Below are 24,289 nucleotides of genomic sequence, written 5' to 3'. Positions count from 1 at the left end.
ACATCACTGGGTCACTTGACTTCATCAAGGGGAATTGATCAGCAAAAAACTGTTCAGTCTTCTGGAAACCTTTGGTCTACACTGTCCGACGTTTCATTTTCAAAGCAGACACCCACTGTTTTTCTCGGGCAACAGCCTCATCAAATCGCCTTTCCTTGACACCAGAACAGAAGCTCTTCTAGTGACTTATTCACATACACCGCTCCCTTGCAGCACTGCTGTCTCTGTTCTGTCTTGGCATCGGTTGTACTTGTGTCGAGATTCGTTTAGACCCAGTCTGTCAGAATGTGTGCAGCAAGTTGAATGATCGCCTTAACAGATAGTTTACTCAATGAATAACAACTTCAGAGGTATTTTCCAATGCTTCTTTATGCTTCAAGGTAACAAAGGTATGAACATAAAGGTGTTTTCATAGGTAAATTTCCAGTGATGTACATAGCCTCCTCACTCTACAGTATCTTGATAACCACTAAACAAAAATGGTGTTACAACAGGAAATGAAGGTGGAAGCAACCAACTAGTCAGAAACAGCAGGGGTGTGTGGATGATACCAAATAACATTATAATATAACATGTAAATAACAACTGCTAAACCGTAAAGCTGCGTGGCAGCACAGTCACCATGTGCACAACAGTAACCCAAACTGTCTTCATCAGACATCAGTTTGGTCACTTGTGCCTTTTGCAGGCAACAACCACCCGACAATTAGTCTAACGCCTGGCCAGGGACTCCTGCAGGCCAAATGATGCCTTAACCAAGTCATTGTGTACATCATTACAGAAAGACAGCCTGTCACAATATATATCACTCATGGATCTCAGTAGGTACTTCATACATAGTTAGGTTGAAAAAACACAAGTCAATCAAGTTCATTATGCTTGAGAGCTGAGCTTCATTCTACATTTTTCTTCTAACTTTATTGAAATGTCAGAATAATATTTCATTCATTTCTATGCACCACTCTGCTGCGATGTGTAGAAACAAATAGTACATGGAGCCTTCATGTGAGCTCTGGTCTGTTGTGGGAAAAATGCATGCATTTTTCTAGCACAGACAAATGTAGGTCTCTGCACAAGTGTGAACAAGACCTTATTGAGGAGGTGGGAGGAGGGCAAACTGGACTTTCACAATAAAAGTCATGATTTGCGTAGCATTTAGCTGCATAAATCTCTGGTGCTGCTGATCACTTTGTGACAGATGACATGACATGATATGAGATCACAACATCAGTCTCCTTACGCATCACTAACTTACTGACTGACATATCAGTCTGGGTGTCACACCACTTCCCCAAACTCAATCTATCCAACTGAGCTCATAATATTTCTTCCCACACGTGCCTTTCTCCTGACTGCTCCGTCAAGATCAGTGGCACAACCATCAATCCATTCCCTCATGCCAAAGTGCTAAGTGTTATCCTGGACTTTGAGCTATTTTTTAAAAAAAATATATATATAAACCTGCGCTAATAAGAACCACAATAGATCAATAATTAAAAATGAGGTGTAAAACATATAGCAGCTGAAAAACCCTGATACTAGGCAATAAAAAATAAATACATAGAAGTGAAGCGCTTAAAAGTTAAAAATAATCATAAGAAAACAGTGAAAAATATGTAAAAAAAAAAAGTCCACCCAAAAATAAAAGAAAAGAAAAGTCCCATAGGCTGTGATGAAACAAAAGAAAACCAAGGACAATTGTCATGTCATCAACCACTACTACAGAAGACTTACCAGAAAGGCATGACCCCTGTTAAGAGTGGTCAATCATGCTTTGTTAAACAATCCAGAAAGCGGGTCACTCGAATCCTCCTCCAGATCACCAAAACAGCAGATAAGGATCTTCCAAACAATGGACCTTAATTAGGGTAGCTAAACCATTCAGGATAAGGCTTGGACTTGTAGTGGAAAACATACAAAGAAAGAAGGCTCCACATAGTGTAAAACCATAATCACAACATTTCTTTAAAGTATGGTTGCACTCACATGTAAGCAAACATCATTAGGCATTGATTGGCAAAAAAAAAATCCAAATTTTCCAATTTCCAAAATGGCCGCCGGCCGTTGGTGCTTGCGCGTGGATGGACTATTTTTTTACATATTTTTCACTGGTTTCTTATGATTATTTGTAACTTTTTAAGCGCTGCACTTCTATGTATTTTTTTTTTTTCGGTCCAACATCTAATCACTGACCCAAGCTTGCTGCCTCAACCTCCGCAACATCTCCAAAATACGCCCCTTCCTAACCAATGACACAACAAAGCTTCTAATTCAGTCCCCGGTCATCTCTCACCTTGACTACTGCAACTCCCTCATTGGCTTACTTTTTACATGGGCTATCCCCTCTTTAGTCCATCATAAATGCTGCTGCCAGACTTGTCCACCTTACCAACCGCTCAGTGTCTGCCACCCCTCTCTGCCAATCCCTCATTGGATCCCACTCACTCAACTAATTAAATTCAATATACTAACAATAACTTACAAAACCATCCACAACTGGACCCCCAGCTACATCACTAACCTGGTCTCAAAATACCAACCAAAACATTCTCCTCATTCCTCCCAAGACCTCCTGCTCTCTAGCTCACTTGTCACCTCCAATGCTCACTTCCAGGACTTTTCCCAAGCCTCTCCCATCCTATGAAACTCCCTACCCCAAAACGTCTGGCTGTGTCCTACTCTGTCTACTTTTAGGTGATCCCTGAAAACCCTTCTCCTCAGAAGCTTATCCCACCTCCACCTAACTGTATTTCCAATTTCTCCATCAGCTCATCTTCCACAGTTATTACCTTTTGTATCATTTGAACCTCCCTTTTAGTTTGTAAGTTCTAATGAGCAGGACCCTCTGATTCCTCCTGTATTCAATTGTATTGTAACTGTACTGTCTGCCCTCATGTTGCACAATGCTGCGCAAACTGTTGGCACTATATAAATCCTGTATAATAATAATATGTTTGTCTAAAAATACTTTTCAGATCTATTATTACTAAACATTTCTTATTTGCAATTCAGTATAAACCTTTCCTTATTTGTTCTCCCATCCTGCTTAAGGTCCAGCTGGTACGGTCTCTTGGTGAGGCACGGGCTCGGCTGGCACAGCATGGAGTTAGCTTGGACAGTGCAAAGATTCCTCTGGTGCGAGAAGAGACACTTTCAGCTGGATTGCTGTCCCATCGCCAGCGTCAATGGGTGGACAGTATGCCATACGATTCCTACACTGAAAACCCAGCTGTGTACAGGTGAGAGGACGGGTGGCAATTTTCCGTTACGCCATTCTTTTTTTACAGATCAAACCAGACTCCTGTGTGTTGAATGGGCCTCTTCAGGTGCAGGTTACAAAGATGCTGTTAGGTAAGGAAATGTATTACTCATTGCCTGTACTTTTCACAGGTCATCACTGGGCAAGTGTTGCAGCCCCCAAAATGCAAATACTGACTTTCTGAGAGTTGGTACTTGCATAGGGTAGGCATACTTTCTCATGTGACATCACTCATATGGTGAATGTCTGCTCAGACATACTGCATTGTGGCAGTGCAGTGTCACGTGTGCCCAAATATGGATAGTTGCAGATTCTCATAGTGTGCCCTAGAGGTTGCAGCAAGTCTGAGAGAGAGCCTCATATCGTGGATAAAGGACATCCAGCATCATCTAGCCCTTTACTCCCTAGCCTTCCTGTCCCTGGCCTTCTGTTTTCATTAAAGGCAAACCTGTTTTATTTTAGTTTTTGATGAAGTGAAGAGGGATTAGAACACCTGTCAGGTTTATTGCTGTCAGTGCCCCCATTAATGAGATTCACCCACTCTATTTGTTCTTTTTACTGTTATCATCAAAAGTGAAAGTAAAGTAAATCCCCAATTTGGAGGTGTCCTCAGGAAAGTATTAGAGGGGAAATCTTCCAATGGGGTCCCCAAGGAATTCCCTTAATTTGCAGTAATTTTCTCACTTCCTGTTTTGGCTATGGGACAAGAAGTGAAGGTAAAACTCCCCAATGGGGCACAGATGGCAAAAAAATAAACTGACAGGGGTTATAATCCTCCCTTACTCTATACAAAATTGAAAAAAAAAGTTTTGCATATAGTTCTACTTTAACTTGACTTCAGTTCTTTCAGTCACAGAGCATCATGTGGGCGTTACCTAGGGCAGCATGCAAATATACAAATACTGCCTGCCTTGGATTTCCTTCTCCTCTCGACATAACATCCACCCAACAATGCATTTTGGCATTTGCATAATTCCTCCAAATTGCCAGGCATTGCAAATATTCATGGCGTGGCAAAAATCATCCCCACCATCGCGTCTATCTAATTATCCAACAGCAGTCTGTTTTTTACTACTGATTGCTCCTCCCACTAGTTCACCAGCCTTATTAGTTTGCAGTCCCTATATCACCTTTCTCCTTTTTCCTCAGCTGGATTGGTCATTTGTGTATACGCAGCCTACCTTGGGGAAATTTGTATATTCATTTTATATTCATGGGAATCAAATGTAGGATCTGGGCAAAACTTCAACTTTAATTTTGATAAGGAATTTCACCAGCTTGGTGTGTCTCCTGAAGAACTTTATTCAAAGTCTTTGTAAGCTCCTCTTTGTAGTGTGGATCTTTCCTTTCTACAAAGGCTCTCTGAAAAGCAGTTTAAGGCAGCATTGTCTGCAGCTTCCTGATTGGGTAACGTGGTAGGGGATCTCATTTAAGCCAGGAAATGGTGTGATGGAGTTTCCCTTCCCAGTAAGGCAGCTGCCATGAACACTATGCCACCAAAACTATGCTCTTGAGAGTAAATCAGCTGACCAAGATTACCTCTTTAGTAAAAAAAAACGGTTGTCATGTGCTTGTTTGCTTTATGATACTCTGCCGCTTGCACCAAGTTAGGAGATCTGTAACTTAATGAGAATCCTCCACTCCACCATGGAAACCAAAGAAAAGGGTAATGTAGTGCAGTATGTTTATTAAAACATTGCTAACAGACAAGTTAAAACTGTGTTCACATTTAAAAGTGCCTCATTGGCACAGTAAATACCTCCTGTAATATTTGCCAAGTGAAACGCCACTGCTTCTGTCCTGGAGTTGGCGTACGTTCCAATTACTGGATGTGTGGGACTGGAAGTAACGAGATTTTTTTCATCAACAACTGCCATGTGATAACAGAGGTGAGATGTGGAAGATCTTCTTTGTGGATACAAGCTCACCATTTGGCTTTCTATAGGTGAAGCTCTCTTCCACTGTCATGTAACTATACAGGTAGACCTCATTGTTGCTGAGAAGAATATAAGTGTTGATCTTGCAGCTGTACCATACATCCTCTGGGTAGTCTTCAGGGTACTGCCTAAGCAGTCAGTTGCAAGGTCTGGGTGCCGCTGGCTGGTAGTTGGATAGTGTGCACTTCTTATTTTCTTTCTACATGCAGAGAGTTGTAATCTGAAGGACAGAGCTTGCCCATTTTACAATGATTAACGGAAGGTCGCTATGGTCTTAGTTATTTTACAGTATTTGTATGTACTATATGATATACAGTGAGGAACAGAAGTATTTGAACACACTGCGATTTTGCAAGTTCTCCCACTTAGAAATCATAGAGGGGTCTGAAATTCACATTGTAGGTGCATTCCCACTCTGAGAGACAGAATGTAAAAAAAAATTCAGGAAATCACATTGTATGATTTTTAAAGAATTTATTTGTCTTGCACTGCTGAACATACAATAAGTATTTGAACACCTGAGAAAATCAGTGTTAATATTTGGTACAGAAGCCTTTGTTTGCAATTACAGAGGTCAAACATTTCCTGTAGTTCTTGACCAGGTTTGCACACCCTGCAACAGGGATTTTGGCCAGCTCCTCCACACAGATCTCCTCTAGATCTGTCAGGTTTCGGGGCTGTCGCTGAGCAACACGGAGTTTCAGCTCCCTCCAAAGATGTTCTATTGGATTTAGGTCGTGGAGACTGGCTAGGACACTCCAGAACCTTGATATGCTTCTTACGGAGCCACTCCTTGGTTATCCTGGCTGTGTGCTTTGGGTCGTTGTCATGTTGGAAGACCCAGCCACGACCCATCTTCAATGCTCTGACTGAGGGAAGAAGGTTGTTGCTCAAAATCTCACAATAAATGGCCCCATTCATCCTCTCCTTAATACAGTGCAGTCATCCTGTCCCCTTCGCAGAAAAGCACCCCCAAAGCATGATGTTACCACCCCCATGCTTCACAGTAGGGTTGGTGTTCTTGGGATGCAACTCATCCTTCTTTTTCCTCCAAACACGACGATTGAAGTTTAGACCAAAAAGTTCTACTTTGGTCTCATCTGACCACATGACTTTCTCCCATGCCTCCCCTGGATCATCCAGATGGTCATTGGCAAACTTCAGACAGGCCTGGACATGTGATGACTTGAGAAGAGGAACCTTCCGTGCAATGCATGATTTGAAACCATGACGGCGTAGTGTTCTACTGACAGTGACCTTTGAAACTGTGGTCCCAGCTCTCTTCATGTCATTGACCAGCTCCTCCCTTGTAGTTCTGGGCTGATTCCTCACCTTTCTTATCATCAGTGATACCCCACGAGGTGAGATCTTGCATTGAGCCCCAGTCCGAGGGAGACTGACAGTCGTCTTTAGCCTCTTCCATTTTCTAACAATTGCTCCAACAGTTGATCTATTTTCACAGTTTTGTCTCTGGTGTCTTTTGACAGCTCTTTGGTCTTGCCCATGGTAGTAGTTGGCATCTGACTGACTGTGGAGTGGACAGGTGTCTTTAAAGAGCTCAGACAGGTGCTACTAAGTTAGATTAATGAGTGGAGTAGAGGTGGAGTTTTTAAAGGCACAGTAACAGGTCTTTGAGAGCCAGAATTCTTGCTGTTTCTTAGGTGTTCAAATACTTATGTTCAGCAGTGCAAGATAAGTAAATTCTTTAAAAATCATACAATGTGATTTCCTGAATTTTTTAAAAAAATTCTGTCTCTCAGAGTGGGAATGCACCTACAATGTGAATTTCAGACCCCTCCATGATTTCTAAAATCGCAGGGTGTTCAAATACTTCCTGTTCCTCACTGTATGTGTGTGTGTGTGTGTGTGTATGTGTGTATATATATATATATATATACAGTATATAAATACAAAGAATTTAAAAATAGCCAATACAGTGTTCAACAAACAGTTTCGGGCTGTTCAGATAGCGCCCTTCTTCAGATCAGACACATGTAAGTAAGAAGACCAGAAGTATACTTAAATTATAATAATCCAAAGGGCTGGAATCAATTAATCAATTAGCAACAAATCAAACAAATATTTTTAAATGACATAAAGATAGCTGGAGCGAAAGATCTGTCTGGGAAAAAAAAGCTTCCTTATCACATGCGAAGAATGCAGAAACAGGATACCTGTTATAAGGAGGTTTAGGAGTGTGTCTGTGGGAATGTTTGCCCATTCTTCCAGAAGCACATTTGTGAGGTCAGGTACTGATGTCAGACGAGAAGGTCTGGCTTTCAGTCTCTGCTCTAATTCATCCCAAAGGTGTTCTGTGGGGTTGAGGTCAGGACTCTGCAGGCCAGTCAAGTTCTTCCACTCCAAACGCGCTCATCTATGTCTTTATGGACTTTGCTTCGTGCACTGGTGTGCAGTCATGTTGGAACAGGAAGGGGCCATCCCCAAACTGTTCCCACAAAATTGGGAGCATGAAATTGTCCAACATGTCTTGGTATGCTGACGCCTTAAGAGTTTACTTCGCTGGAACTAAGGGGCCAAGTCCAACCCCTGAAAAACAACCCCACACCATAATTCCTCCTCCACCAAACTTTACTCTTGGCACAATTTAGTCAGACAAGTACTGTTCTCCTGGCATCCACCAAGTCGAGAGACGTCTATAAGATTGCCAGACAGAGAAGCATGATTTGTCATTTCAGAGAACATGTCTCCACTGCTCTAGAGTCCAGTGGTGGTGTGCTTTACACCACTGCATCCAGCGCATTTGATTGCACTTGGTGATGTAAGGCTTGGATGCAGCTGCTCAGCCATGGAAACCCATTCCATGAAGCTCTCTAATCTCTGTTGTGCTAATCTAAAGGCCACACAAAGTTTGGAGGCCTTTAGCTATTGACTCTGCAGACAGTTGGCGGCTTCTGCGTACTGTGCACTTCAGCATGTGCTGACCCCGCTCTGTCATTTTACGTGTCCTACCACTTTGTGGCTGAGTTGCTGTTGTTTCCAGTTGCTTCCACTTTGTTATAATACCACTAACAGTTGAGCGTGGAATATTTAGCAGCAAGGAAATTTCACAGATGGACTTATTGCACAGGTGGCAACCTATCACAGTACCACACTTGACTTCACTGAGCTCCTGAGAGTCACCCATTCTTTCACAAATTATTGTAGAAGCAGTCTGCATGCCTAGGTGCTTGATTTTATACACCTGTGGCCATGGAGATGATTAGAACACCTGAATCCAATGATTTGGAGGGGTGTCCCAATACTTTTGGCAATATAGTGTGTGTGTGTGTGTGTGTGTGTGTGTGTGTGTGTGTGTGTGTGTGTATGTATGTATGTATGTGTATATATATATATATATATATATATATGCACAATAATGGAAAAAAGTTAATTCTCATACAAATTAAAGAAAAAAAATACAGATTAAAGTCTGAATTCAGTCCTTTAGGGGTTAATGTGTCTAGGCGATGAATCCACTGGAATTCCCATTGTCTCAACAATAATTCTCTATTGCCCCCGCATCTATTTTTAGGTATTCCATCAATGACCATAAATATAAGTTGAGAAACAGAATGACCCTTTTCTACAAAATGTCTAGCTAAAGGTAGTTTAGTAAGTTTGTTTCTAATGGAGTATTTATGCCTAGCTAATCTATCCTTTACTTTTTGAGTAGTCTTTCCTATAAATAACAAACCGCATGGACGTTTTGTTAAATAAACCACAAACGATGACTGGCAGGTATAATGATCCTTGATAGGTATATTATAACCTAAATGTGGATGAGAGAAGGATTTTCCCTTGATCATACTATCACACTGAATACAGTTGAGACAAGGATAGGAGCCAAAATGATGTGGACCTAAAAAGGTAAGAGGTAATTTGGGAGGACAATATTGATCTGATTTCATTAGCCTATCATATATAGTGCTCTCCCGCTAATAAGATGGTAAAGGGGGGGGGGGGGGGGGTGCTAAACTCTGGCACAAGTGGAAAATTAGTGCTTAAAATGTACCAGTGTCTTATAATTTTATTTAGAACCCAACTAGAATAAGGGTGAAATTGAGAGGTGAATGGCACTGTATGAGAATTCAAACATTTATTCTTATATCAAGATAATTTATCCCTTTCTTTTTTAACAAAATTACTAGGATATCTTCGTTCTTAGAGTCTTGCCTTCCATCTTATCCAACCTAATGTCACAAACCTGTGGGTCACTGACTATTCTTTATACATGGGTTAATTGGCTGCGGCTATGTAATATACACTATATATGTATAAAGACTAGTCTTCTTCACTAGTTCTAGGAATTATTTTCTTTGATGTTTAAAAAAACTCTAAAAGTCTGCTTTTTTCATCAGGGAGAAAACAGCATCAGCTTTAAGGAAGGTACATGAAAGTGAAGATGAAATTGCAGCAAGAGAAGTGAGAGGTCTTTGTGACATTATTGGTAATGTTCTCCTTTTTTTTACAGGATTCATGATCTTATATTGTTACTTAAAAATGAAATAATTTTAATAGCTGGGTTATATATTTTTTATACTTTCCGGGAGTGCTGCTGTGTCTAACATTAAATAGTTTAATGTTTAAATAGTTGGTAAGTTAACTATTTCTTCACTAATAAGTGCGCTTGTTGGGCGCGCTGTAGAAACAGTATGTAGCCTCATCTACATACACTATACATCCTTGTGTTACAGCTGTGGCGTTCAAATATTCCATTCCACAACTGGAAGGAAGAGATCGTGATGCCATCCACCTGGCAAATCAGAGGAAGCTTTGTGTTTCTTCAGAGAATACAAAGCGGCCTATGAATGGCTGAGCACAGTTTAGCCTGACTAAATTTTTTTTTTTTAATTCAAACTGGATGTGTGTGTTCCCGCGGTCAGATCACAAAGCTCTATACCAGGGGTAGGCAACTTTTTGAGCATAGTGTGCCGAAATTTTTTTCCAAAGAAATTGAGAGTGCCAGTTATATTTTAAAAAATGGCAGCTTTACACTCTCAATCACGAAAAGGAATTTTTATACAGTAAATGCTGTAAGCTATTTGAAGAATAGTAAGAAAACATTGAACTTTTGTCTTTTTTCAGCCAGACTAACTATGTAACTTTCAAGGATGGTAAATGGTAACTTACTCTTTTTCCAGAATACATGTACTGTGAGGTAAGTATGGTAAGGTTGAAATGAGTATGTCAACCAAGGACTTCTGCAAAATATACAGTAGGAAATTAGGTGTGAGGTGATAGTGGTCACCCTAATAAAGTTTCTCTCAGATCAAACCCAATTTCTGCACCTTCAGACCCTAAATCAGCCCTCATTCCTGTACCTTCATACTTCAGATCACCCCAATTCTTGCACCTTCACAGCTCAGATTACCCCAATTCCTGCACTTTCACCCTTCAGACCACCCTAATACCTGCACTTTCACCCCTCAGATCAGGCCCGATTCCTGCACCTTCATACCTCAGATTATCCCTAATTCCTATATCTTCACACTTCAGATAATCGCAATTCTTGCACTTTTGCACCCCAGATCGGGCCCAATTCATGTTTCCTCAGGCCTAAGATCATCTCCAGTTTCTGTACTTTCATGCCCCAGATCACACCAGTGCTTGCACTTTCACCCATCAGATCACCCAGTGTCTGTACTTTTACACCCCAGATCACACCAATTCCTGCTCCTTCACACCCCAAATCAGCCCCAATTCTAGCACCACCAGGCCTAAGATCAGACCCAATTCTTTTTAATAAAGTAATAAGTGAAAGGTATAGATGGGGAGATAGGCCGGGAAAATATTTAATGAGAACGTTAAGGAAAAAGAAAAATAGGAATTATTTAGAAAAAATAAGAAACTCCAAGGGAGAATTGGTTCACTCAACTAAAGACATCGCTAGTGTATTCAAGGAATATTACAGTAAGCTGTATAACATCATCCCCCAAGATACATTAAATAAAGTTGAAACATTAAATAGGGAAAAAAGAAGAACATATTTAAAAAATGCAGGTCTATCAAAATTAAGTGAAATACGATTGATCTCCCTGGAATTAGAAATTACGGAAGAGGAAATAAAAACAGCATTAAAATGTGCCACGGTGGGGAAAAGTCCAGGCCCAGATGGATATACTGTAAAATATTATAAAAAATATGAAGAGTTGCTGATACCCAAACTGAAGACATACATGAATGTTTTGGGAGGGGAGACGGAAATAAGAGGAGAATCTTTGCAGGCTAATATAGTTTTAATTCATAAGGAAGATAAGGACCCCTCGCAGTGTACAAGCTATAGACCAATTGCGTTGTTAAACATAGATACTAAATTGTACGCAAAGGTATTGGCAAATAGACTGAGGGATTTGATGCCGGAGTGGATACATGGGGACCAGGTGGGGTTTGTCCCGGGGAGAGAGGGTAGAGATAATGGTTTGAGATCAATTTTGCTTATTCAGGAAGGAAAAAAAAGGGAAAACCCCGGTGGTACTGTTGTCAATTGACGCCGAGAAAGCATTTGATAGAGTGAATTGGGGATTTATGATGGATACCTTGGAGATGTTGGGGTTGGAAGATAGAATGAGAAAGTGGATTGGAAGCCTATATATTGGGCCTACAGTAGCTATCATGGTTAATGGAGGAAGATCGTAGCTTTTCGGGATGTCAAATGGAACAAGACAGGGATGCCCATTGTCTCCATTGTTGTATGTTCTATCGCTGGAGCCACTCCTATCTACGATAAGGAAGAACATAGATATAAAGGGAATATGGATAGGAGATAGAGAACATAAGGTGGCGGCCTATGCGGATGATCTGATGTTCTATGTTGGAAATCCCAGGATATCACTCCCAAACTTAATGAAGACATTGAAGGAATATGGGGAATTATCAAATTTAAAAATTAATCCAACAAAAACTGAAATCTTAAATATAAACCTTAAAAATAGTGAAAAGGAAAAAATACAAGAAGAATTCCCTTTTGTCTGGAGAGAAAAAGAATTTAAAGTACCTAGGGATAAAACTGTCAGCCTCAACTAAAAATTTGTATAAAGTTAATTATATTTCACTATTAAACAAGCTTAAGGAGGAGGTGAAGAGATTGAGAGGTGGAAATCCGTCTTGGATGGTCGCATAAACCTGCTAAAAATGGTAATTGTGCCCAAAGTTTTATATAAATTCCAAATGGTACCAATCAAACTCCCAGAGGCATATTTCAAAGAACTTAGAAAAATGATAATGAGATATATATGGGGGAATAAAAAACCTAGAATATGTTATGAAATATTGACAAGACCTAAAGAGAGAGGGGGTTTAGGTGTACCAGATTTTAAGAGATATTATAAAGCTGTAATAATCGCGAGAATCTTTGACTGGACTCATAATCCAGGGAAAAGCTGGGTTGAAATTGAAAATACACTGAGTGGAACAAATTTAAGTAAGATTATATGGGTGCCCGCACAATATAGGGGATTAGATGTTAACACAAGTTTGTACACTTCTAATGTTTTAAGAGTTTGGGAAATAATACACAGACAAAAGGGATGGGTTTTTAATTCACAGTTAATGCCACTAAGGAATACAGAATATTTTGTCCCAGGTAAGGAAGATGTTACAGGGAAATGGATTATAAAAAAGGACACGCAATTGAGAGATATAATGATGGGTGAGGAATTGGGATCATATAGAGAGCTGGAGAAGAAAAAGGGAGAGGTTTTTAATAGAATGGCTGGGCTACGATACACCCAACTGATACATTTCTTCGAGAGTCTCCCGAAACCTTTGAGAACTAGGAAAGAGTGGAACCCATTTGAAAGATTGTTAGAAGCACGAGGTGATGGGAAACATGGAATTGCTAAAATATATAAAATATTCACTGACTTAGACACTAGCACAAAACCAATATACATAGAGAAATGGGAAAGAGATATGGGGAGGGAAATGGAGGAGGTACAGCAAAGGAAAATATTTAGATTAATTAAAATATTAGTATGCGGGAAGTAGAATTAAATTATAAGTGTTTGGTAAGATGGCACATCACACCGAAAGTGGAGCACAGAATAAATGCAGAGATTTCACCATTGTGTTGGAGAGGGTGTGGAGAGGTGGGCACGTTGTATCATATATGGTGGGAGTGTTCAAAAATACAGGTGTTTTGGCAGAAAATAGTTTATTTAGTAGGGAAGATTGCTGAAATCAATATTAGATCCCGAGATATGTCTTCTTCATAATACAGAGCTTCCAGTGAAAATATACAAGGATTTGGGGCTGTGGTATTATTTGAGTGCAGCGAAAAGTCTGATACCTAGGTTTTGGAAAAAAAAGGAAGTGCCGACAGAGGAGGATTGGATGGTTAGAGTGAATCAGATCTATGGGACGGAAAGATTGTACTATACACATATAGATAAGATGGAGATGTATTACAGAAAATGGAAAAAATGGGAAGAGTACAGAGAAAAAGTGAAATATATGAAGATGTAATACCCCTTGAAATGAAAATTAGAAACAATATAGGAGGAAGAGAAGAGGAGGGAAAACGCAGAGTGTTGGGGGGAGGGGGAGGGTTGGGAAAGGGAGGAGGGGGAGGGGAAGTAGGATGGGAAGTGGGATTTAGATAATATGTTAGAGGGAAGATATTGCATGGATATCCTTTTTTATTGCAAAAGGTGACTGTTATTTGTATGTGGTTGTAAATTAATAAATATTTATTAAAAAAAAAGACCCAATTCTTGCACGTCCAAGTCTCAGATCAGATAAAATTTCTGCACCTTCACTCCTCAGATCACACCAATTCCTGCACCTTCACCCCTCAGATCACTCCAGTTTCTGTACCTTCACACCTCAGCTCACCCAAATACCTGCAACTTCACATCCCAGTCCTCAGAAACAGTTCCTGTGCCTTCAGGCCTCAGATAAATTCTAATTCCTGAACCGCCAGAACTCTGATCACAATTTCTGCACCTTCACACCTCAGATCACCCCAATTCCTGTGCCTTCACACCTCAGATAAGTCCCAAGATCTGTACCTTCACACCTCAGGTTACACCAGTTCGTGCATCTCCAGGCCTCAGTTCACCCCAATTCCAGCATTTTTACAGCGTAGATCAGCCCCAGTTCCTGTTTCTTCATACCTCATATTAGTCCCAATTCCAGCATTTTCACACTTTTAAATCACGCAAATACCTGCACCTTGACACCTCTGATCATCTCCAATTCCTGCACCCTTACAGCTCATATCACTCCAATTCTTGCACCTTCACACTTCAGCTCACCACAAACTCTACATCTTCATGCCTCAGATCAGCTCCGATTCCTGCACCTTCACACCCCAGATCAGTGCCAATCCTTGCACCTCTGGGCCTCAGATCAGTCCCAATTTCTGCACCTTTACACCTGAGCTCACCCCAATTCCTGCAACTTCACACCCCATTCTCCAGTGACAATTCCTGTGCCTTCAGGCCTCAGATCAGCCCCAATTCCTGCTCCTTCAGGCCTCAGATAAGCACCAATTATTGAACCCCCAGAACTTTGATCACAATTCCTGCAACTGCAAACTTCAGATCGCCCCAATTCCTGCACCTCTGAGCCTGAAATCAGCCCCAATTCCTGGCACCTCCAAGCCTCAAACCAGCCACAATTCCTGGCACCTCCAAGCCTCAAATCAGCCCCAATTCTTGCACCTTCACACCACAGATCAGCTCAAATTCCTGCACCTTCACACTTCAGATCAGCTCCAATTCCTGCATCTTCACAAATCAGATTAGCTCCAATTCCTGCACTTTCACACCTCAGATCAGTTCCAATTTCTGCACCTCGAGACCTCAGTTCACCCTAATTCCTGGATTTTTACAACCCAGATCAGCCTCAATTTCTGTTCTTTCAGGCCTCAGATCACCCAAATATCTGCACCTTTACCATCACCACCTGCACCCTTGCAACTCAAAAAACACATAGATGCTCCAGAAATGAACACCAGCCAATGAGTCCCAATTCCTGCAGTTCCTAATTCCTTTTTCCAAGGTGGTAGTTACCAATATATGTTCTGAAGTTGTAATTCCTAATAGAAATTCTAAAGTAGCAGTTACCAAACCTTGTTTTAATGTAGTAGTTCCTTCTATTCGGACGTTATGGTGAATGGCAGTGGCAAGCATCTGTTAAATCCTGCTGCTGCTTTTGACACCCGTTAACTGCTAGCTGCAACCACCAAGCCTGTACAGTACACTTTTACAACAAGTTGCCGGAGGCCATAGCTATTCATGGCTGTTCACCCAACTGGCAATTACCTGTGGCGATTGCTTCTTAATGTGCACAAAGTGTGTGTTCAGCAGCCATCACCGTGGCTAATCACTGAGAGTGTGAACAGTCACAAATAGTTGCAGCCGCCAGTAACTTGTCATATATATATATATATTGTACGGGTTTGGTGGCTGCAGCTAACTGCTAACTGGTGTCAAAAACAGTAGCAGGAATCAACAGATTCCTGCCACTACCATTCGTACTGTGGCTAAATGCCTGTTTGATTGTAGCCTAAATTAGTAGTTCCCAATAGCTGTTATGTCAGAAAAGCCTTTAAAGGCTAAGTTCACTTTTTGCACAAAAATAATAAATGCATACAAAAAAATGTGCATTTATTATTTTTGTCTGCAGGTGCTTATAAAGCATTGTACCAGTGATCAGAAGATCGCTGGTGCCATGCAGGTCTCCTACAGGATGTACGGGCAAGCAGATATACTGACAGGAAGATTCAAGCAGTAGTAGTTATTTGAACACTACAAGCCGACAGCTGGTAAAGCTGTTGGGATTTACAGTAAAGCTGTCGGGACAGCTGGTAAAGCTTTCAGGACTTGCAGTTCATTAATCCACAGAACACTGTGAATGAATGACGCGGTCATATGGCCTCTCATTTGCACTGTTTTCAAATCTGACAGCTAGTACAGGGAACCTCTCCCCATACTACTGTCAGGGATTGGGGGGGGACAGTGGACAGCAGCTGCAGCATTTAAAACCCTTCTTCCTCCCATTAAATCCTTTGTTGCATTGAGTTATTCATAAAAGATTGCTGTGGAAGGGGTTAAAAGCCATTTGAAGGTAAACCTCTCTGGCTATATCCCCTCCAAGCTGAGCCAGGCGCATGGATGCTGTGGGAGAGAAATGTTCGGTGGGAGGGCAGGTACACCGATAGCAAAAGCCTGGCCATGAGCTAGCTCAGGCTAAAAGAGTACTGTACCACAGAGAAGGAAAATACTGACTATAATTACCCTTTCAAAGTGAGAACAAGAAGCCTGGGGAAGCCGACTCGACACAGAGTGGAGAGAGCAATGCAGAAATCCACACCAGCAGGAACAGAGGTGGGCAGGCACTAGCCGTGCTGCTTCCTTTGTATGCAGCCACTGGCCAGCTTGATTGTTTGGGAGGTAGGTCTCCATGGACTCCCCTCGGGTGCCGTCCTTGATGCTGTCGCATGCCACATGTGCTGGGGGTTGCCTACTCCTGCTCTATACTATATGTACTGTATGTAAGGCTACATAAAGTTTATAATTCGTGCCCAATGAACGCACCTGTTGGTGTACAAAACAGTTTGTTTGCGCCAGCTTGGCCCAAACATACTATTTTAAGTGACAGTAAAGCTGGAGATCAGCTTTAAAAGATTTTAACGGTTATGTGTGAAGATTAATTCATTTCCTTACTTTAACATTTTTTGCAGGAATCTTTGGCCATTGGGAAATAGAGACACTTCTCTCATTCTCTTTTTATATTCACATATGACACCACTCCAGGCAGCTCCACAGCTGAACACGGCCATAGGTGCAATGCTCTCCAGAATCCTACTCCTTTCCACAGAATGTATAAACATATAGTCCATATTCTGTTTTGTGTTTTTGCTAGCTCGCAATAAATGTCAGAGACCCCTATGACTACACCCTTACTGGGCGAAACCGGGAGGATAAAGTTTTTTTTCATCTAGCAAAAAAGATACAGTGGTGTGCGGACTGTATATTTATAATTCACATATATATATATATATATATATATATATATATATATATGAGCCTTAAAAAATAGCCTTGTGCATGGCCACTCCATTCACAGCCTTTCTTACTGTTCAGTACGTACCTAATATCTGTACTATTAAATAAACCTAACTCATTTAGTTACATATAGATACTGTGGTATTTGCAATTATTGTGATGCATATACATAAAACCTGTTGCACTTCCACTTTAAATATATATGAACCAACAAAAGTGCAACAGATAACCAAACTATACCATAGCAATACATAATGGGGTAAAACTTGTGCACACAGAATCTGGTACAGCTGTGCTTAGTAACCAATCAGCTTCCAGGTTAGAATTTAGAAGCTGATTGTTGACTATGCACAGCTGTACCAGATTCTGTGTTCACCAGTTTTAGTAAATCTCCCCCAATGTCTCAAATACAGGGGTTGGACAAAAAAAATGGAAACACTACATGATTTGCAGGTGTGAAAGTGATGACATATTTCGCGTTCAAAGTTGTTTAACATTCTTTTGCTTCCCACCTAGCTAAGAGGTGGGAAGCCTCACTTTCGTCATTCACTGCATGCGCTGCTAGTAATAGAGTCATGTCAGAGCTTACTGATTTTCAAAGAGGGCAAATTGTTAGCTGGTGCCTCTGTGACTGAAGTTGCCAATTTATTTGCTGTGTCATGAGGTACAGTATCAAAGGTTATGACGACATATACAGTTTCTGGGAAAACATTGTCTCGTAAGCAGAAGTGGTTATCTTCACGGGACTGAGATTGAGCTCTGCAGTCACTTTTGCAGCAGTTGTTTTCTTATTCCGGGTCACAATCCTGCGCATTGTCCTTTTGTCTCTTTACCTCGTGACACGGCAAATCAATTGGCAACTTCAGCGCATGCAGTGAATGACGAAACTGAGGCTTCTTACTTGTTGAAGAAGAATGTTACATCACTTCCACTTTGAACGCAAAACATGTGTTCTCTGTCACACCTGCAAATCATGTAGTGTTTCCACTTTTTTGTCTAACCCCTGTATATAGCGGTGAACAAATCGGTGATTAAAAACTCATAAAATAATGTCCCACAATCACAAACAAATATATTAATAGAAAGGAAAAAACTCCACAATAGAAGCAAATTCCATCTTCAGGTAAAGAAGTGCTGAATGGAGACCTGTGTATGGACTCTATGAATTATTTTGTATTTATATTAATATATTTGTTTGTGATTGTGGGACATTTTATGCATTACCAGTGTATATTTATTGAGATATTATGTATTGAGTTATGTTATAGTTTGGTTATCTCTTGAACTTTTGTTGGTTCATATACAGTATATTTAGAGGGGCAGAACAATGGGTTTTATGTACAGTATATACACTCTTCTGTTGTTTTGTATTTGGACAATCACTGAGTGCTGCTTATGTATAATTTTGTAAGTTTTTAATTTGGTTCATCACCTAGTGCAGATTTGTTTTGTTTATCTATGATTATTGTGATATATTGACTGTCAAGTATATTTGATGGGTAGATGTGAAAGAAGATACTGTACACTTTCGAGTGGCATCAGTATTCTTCATGTTTTCAGTATAACACATAATAGAGTATTGTGATTTGATTCCATCTGGTACCATGAAAATTTCTTATGGTTGTCTTTGTTTAGTCCTCATTCACATTTGAGCATTTTGGACCTCAAAGCTTCAAAATGTTGAGGGATAAAAAATTAATTATTCTATATGGTAGTGGTTCACATCTCCACTACAAAACACCTGAAGCTCAAAAAAGTTTTGGAGCTATTTTTTTTTTAATTCTTTATTTTCAAAAGGCATGGGTGAACAGATTCAGTAAACAACCACAGTAATAGGCTCAAGGCAGCCCAGACACAGCTGAGGGAACATGCAAGAGTGCAACAAGTACAATAAAACTGGAAATTCTAGAGATCCAAAACCTCAGCTAAGAACAACTGAGAGTGAGTGATAGTAAAGTGAAGTAGGTTAAGAAAAAACAGGGATAAGGGAGACCAAAACCCACAAGGGATGCTAGAAGAAGTAGATTGAGGCCGAACCGTAGCCACCCAGGTTGACCTCCACTGAGCAAGAGCCAGAGGAAAGTCAGGATTACCCAAAAGGTGTCCTGCATCTGAGGAACCCATTAAGTCCTGGTGGGCATCGGAATAGGAAAAGATTGATCAGGGATACAGCATATGACAAAATCTCTCCTCCCTTTGCGGCTACCTTTGTAGCTCGATTCTGGCAGATTGTTGCATTTTTAAAGCAGCTGAAAGCAGAACCACGTAGCAACAAATGATCTAATAGATGGTAGTTTTCTCTATTGGCTAATACAAAAATGCCAAAGCTCCAAAACGTTTGGGAAAACGTCGTACTAAGACGCTCAGGAACGCACATAGAAAATTGTATTGATCACTTTGAACACAGTGCTATCCAGAGGGGGCCTTTAATCTTTGGATGAACATTTTATATAGTGGTGTGTTACAGTTGTTACACACACATTGAAGCATGCTAGTGGATATAATTTAAAATTGCAGATTGGTTGAATTTAATAAATCACAGGAGGTGGTGGCAATTGTTTGCATATCATATTCAGATGAAAAACATTTATACTAGTAGGAGGAAATATATGTATTTTTATGTATTAATTTAGCAGAGCACTCCAGGTTTATGGTTTATTTATAGGTTGTTTTGCGGGGTCACTTATGGTAAATTACGGCAACATTAATTTATACACAGGTTTTGTAATTGGGTTTTTTTATATAGGTTGTGCAGAGAATTTATATCCTTTATATTATTTGGATAATAGAGTCCCTTTCATTTTGAGTATAATTTTTCTCCCTTACGCAGTTCCTGAGAAGAGAGACAGTGACATCTTGCAGCGAATAACCACAAACAGACAAGAACGGCACAAGAAGGCGATTTCTGATCTGCATAAGGAATTAGCTGACATCAGCAAGGTAGTAAAGTAATAAATGATTCTGCGCAAGCTCTCTGATGTGCTTGTTTTTCACTTCATGGGTAAACCTTGCATTTTTTTTTTTTTTTTAGGAAATGGAGGCCTTAGTTCTGAAGGCTGGAAGGGCTCTCCAAGGATATATGTCAGAGTCTGACAGAAAGATTGACTCGTTGTTCCAGCAGTGTGAAGAAAGGAAAGACAACAGGTCCCTCACAATGGTGGTAAATATGTCCTTCACCTTTACAGCAGAGCGGGGCTGCTATCAGAAACTACGGGGCTCTATACAGCCAACTTGACAGGCCCCCCACTTAAAAAAACACAGTTTACTATGCCTCAGTTATGAATGAACACAGTGAGTGATCAGTACCTATCACTCGTGTTCATTCATGAAAGAAAATGACTGGTAAATTAACATATTTGCCGGGCTCTTCCCCCACTTTCCATCCTGAGGAATCCAATTGTGTGCTTGCAGCTGCCAGTAGGAAGGAGAGGATGGAACCTGGCAGCATTGTGGGGTTGGGGGCACACAGGGGGACCTGGGAAGAAGAGAGAAACCTATAGTACACAGTTTGGGTGATGGGTGCTTAAGGGTGGGGGGATTACTTGAACCAATCCCCTGTTTGGCTCTCTCTCTGCAGTAGCTGAAAGCGGGAGGGAGAGGAGAAACCAGGTATCAGCTGCTGCGGAGAGAGAGCCATACAGGGGATCAATTCCAGTAATAGCCCCCACGCTGTGTCATTCACCCTCCATGCCCACATCTGATTCACCCAGCTGCCTGGGCCCTCCTGCTGGCCTGGTGGTACCCCCTTAGCCACAGCCCTGCAGCAGAGGCATTGTCCTTAGCAATCAACCACTCTGCAGAACTGAGACTGTTGACCAATTAGGTTTCATCTTTTCATTGTATCTAAACCAAAAATCAAGAATGTAGAAAACTACAGCTAACCAGTCCTTCGATGTGGTGGCTGTATTAATCTTCTTCTTTTAATCGTACAGAACACGGCACAAAGGCAAAGTTTTCATAGACTTTGGATTATAGGCTCGTGGATACTGGCAAAATCTTTGTGGACAAGTCATCTGTGCACCTCCCTATAACCCTTTTAACTTCAACTGGTGATCCAGTAACATACTTCCTGTCCTGGGGTGACTACTCACTCACTATTTACTGTGCTGCACATATATACCTCAAAAATTGTTTTATGTAAACATGTATTATGATATCCTTAGGTGTGCCCATCAATCATTAGATTGCGCCATACAAAATAATAATACAATCATATTATACAAGAAAAACCTTCTGTGTGTTTTGAAATCCCCAAATATTCCACTTTTTTTATAAGTGATTGAATAGTACTGACTGGCATATTCAAGTCTTTGGACATCTTTTTATATCCTCTTCCATCTTTATTATTATTATATAGCGCCAACAGTTTACGCAGCGCTTTACAATATAAGGGGGGCAGTACAATTACAATACAGTTGAATACAGAAGGTGTTAGAGGGCCCTGCTCATGGATTTTACAATCTAACGGGAGGAGGAGGTGGTACAAAAGGTAACAGCTGCAGGGGATGATCTGTTGGAGGTGACTCAAGTACAGTTCTTAGGTGAAGATGGGGTAGGCTTCCCTGAATAAATGAGTTTTCAAGGATCGTCTAAAGGTGGACAGGGTAGTAGATGACTGGACATACTGGGGCAGGGAATTCCAGAGGATTGAAGAGACTCTGGAGAAGTCCTGGAGGCAGGCATGAGAGGAGGTAACAAGGGAACTGGAGAGAAGGAGGTCTTGGGAGTAGCAGAGAGGACGATTTTGGGCGATATCTACAGATGAAGTAGGTAATGTAGCTGGGGATGATGTTGTGGATGGCCTTGTTTGTTGTGGTTCGTATTTTTAATTTTACATGTTGGGCTAGTGGACGCCAGTGAAGAGATTGGCAGAGAGGGGCAGCAGTTAGTCCTTATTAGTCTAGTAGCAGCATTCATAATAGACTGAAAGGGGGATAGCCTGTGTAGGGGTAGGCCAGCGAGGAGGGAGTTGCAGTAGTCCAGGTGGGAAATAACCATGGAGTGAATAAGCTGTTTTGTGGTGTCATTAGTCAGGAAGGGGTGAATTCTGGAAATGTTGCAGAGGTTGAGGCGGCAAGATTTAGCCAGTGATTGGATGTGATAACCTCTTAGTTCATTGATCTTCTTGCTCTCAAGTAACTGTCTGCCCGTATTGGAGGCTTGGGCAGACAACTATGCTGAGAGTCTGCAGGAGGCTGGCATTGCACCTGCGATCTGCTGATCATGAGTGCAATGCTGTGCAGACTCCTTAGAAAAAAAAAATAAATGCATAATTTTTTTACCTGAAAAAAAATGTGTATTTATTAATATTTTTTAAAAGGTGAACTTATCCTTTAACAGGCAAAGTTCCAGGTAAATAAGATGTTCAACCATCAACACTAATCTTTTAAATATAATGGATACTTCTTGCAACTAAAGTATGTATCACCACCTCTGCTGCTGAAAAGTGTCATTAATGCAGGAGATGGCATCTAACATCCTCATTTCAAGCCCAGTACATGATAGCAGCAGACAGGGGTTGCAGATACTGTACATACGTGGAACATATGGTGCATCCAATCTACATATTTAGCATTCAACAATATACCAGAAATGGCTCAGAAAATTCAAACATTGCCATGTTGGTGGGTTTCCTGCTTTTTTTATACTGGATTTGTATTACCTTTTCAGTTTTTAAATGAATTTTGGGATCATGTGGTTGAAGAATCATCTTACAGGAAAGAGTGGATCAGACGCACAGAGGACACTTTGTTTCATCTAGAAGAGAAACGTGCAGATCTGGTGAGTATATACTTCTAACCCATTTAAGAGGTTCCATTTTGATGATGTATAACAACTGAGGGCAGTAGTAAACGATGTGATCTCTGTAGAAGTTGCGGAACAAAATTAAGACTGACTGATCCTCCTTTCAGCAGAGATTACACGACCAACATCATGGGCTTTTGGTCATGTGATGTGACAAAGGGGGCTTTCAGAAGCCGTTTCATTATGAAAGGTTTTGCAGCTTTTCTGTAGTTGATCATAATAGCAAAAGTGTTAAAGTATAAAGTAAAGTGTTAAAGTATGGAGGGAATTCCACTCACTTCCTATTTTAGCTGTGGGACAGGAAATGAAGGGAAATCTCCCCAATAGAACACAGATGGCAATAAAAAAAAACCTGACGGATTATAACCCTCTCTTACTTTATAAAAAAATGCCTTTAGTTCTACTTTAACATAGCTTTGTGTTAATATTTCAGTATTGGTAAGTGTTAGGGATTTTTCTTCCCCAACTTTGCTGTTGTTTCTTTTTTAGGTGCAAATGCTAACACATATGTAATTATGTTTATGTTTTTAGATTGCTGATGTTTTGAAGAAATTCACAACACTTTTGACAGGGATTTGCTATTTCATGCCTTCTGATGTGTTTAGGTTTATTCATAAGGAAGCTATGGTAAGTCATTTCACAGCTGGTGGTCAATTTCAAGCAACAAATTAAATAATCAATAAATAAAATAGTGCAGCGCTAAATCAATGATTCAAGTAAAAAAAGGTGGAAGTAAACACAATAAATAAAATTAGCAATATAAATGAGCGCACTTCAAAGATCCAATGAGAACTAGTTAGCAGCTTAGCACTGAGGCAACCAGATAAAACATAAAGTGCAATGCTCACCAATGATATAATTAAATATGCTCAAAGACCATATAAATGAATAAATATAAAGTAAACAGTAACAGTGGCTGAAAATATATAATTATATGGGGCAAAGTAATCCGTGTTAGTGACTAGATAGTGCCCATATAGTCCCAAAAGCTTCAATCGGTGCTTGTGAAAACAGAAGAAATGCGCACTCACCGGACGCGCAATGTTAATGCACGTTATATATACTATAAGGTAGTCATCTGGGCTAGTATGTAGAAAAGGCTCCCTCTCAAGGTGGATGCGTACCGGGACTTTAAATGTTGATGATCCAGGGGTGTCCAGAGTTCCCCTTAAGGGATAGGTGGGTGCAGCTCACAAGGGTTAACTGGAGGCCCTCTCTCTGGAGTCAATGGACTGGTACTGGGCGTCTAAAAAATGAATGCTCCCCAGAAGGGGTCA

At 40.6% G+C, this 24,289-nt stretch overlaps 1 protein-coding gene across 2 annotated transcripts in view; it reads left to right on the top strand.

Annotated features, from left to right (window-relative positions):
* Window positions 1–24,289, top strand: part of CCDC180 (coiled-coil domain containing 180) — a 115,039-nt gene that overhangs the window by 13,144 nt on the left and 77,606 nt on the right. For both annotated transcript variants that reach the window (XM_089675121.1, XM_089675118.1), the window contains exons 3-8: window positions 3,052–3,239; window positions 9,555–9,643; window positions 20,038–20,147; window positions 20,239–20,367; window positions 22,878–22,988; window positions 23,544–23,639. In XM_089675121.1, the coding sequence (XP_089531247.1) occupies window positions 3,052–3,239; window positions 9,555–9,643; window positions 20,038–20,147; window positions 20,239–20,367; window positions 22,878–22,988; window positions 23,544–23,639 (723 nt within the window). The remainder of the gene's footprint in view (window positions 1–3,051; window positions 3,240–9,554; window positions 9,644–20,037; window positions 20,148–20,238; window positions 20,368–22,877; window positions 22,989–23,543; window positions 23,640–24,289) is intronic.

Source organism: Staurois parvus, unplaced genomic scaffold (assembly GCF_062004578.1).
Source record: "Staurois parvus isolate SC_StPar_1 unplaced genomic scaffold, SC_StPar_1.0 ptg000154l, whole genome shotgun sequence".
Lineage (NCBI taxonomy): Eukaryota > Metazoa > Chordata > Amphibia > Anura > Ranidae > Staurois > Staurois parvus.
Note: the sequence above shows the minus strand (reverse complement) of the source record. Positions and strands in the feature narration are given on the sequence as shown.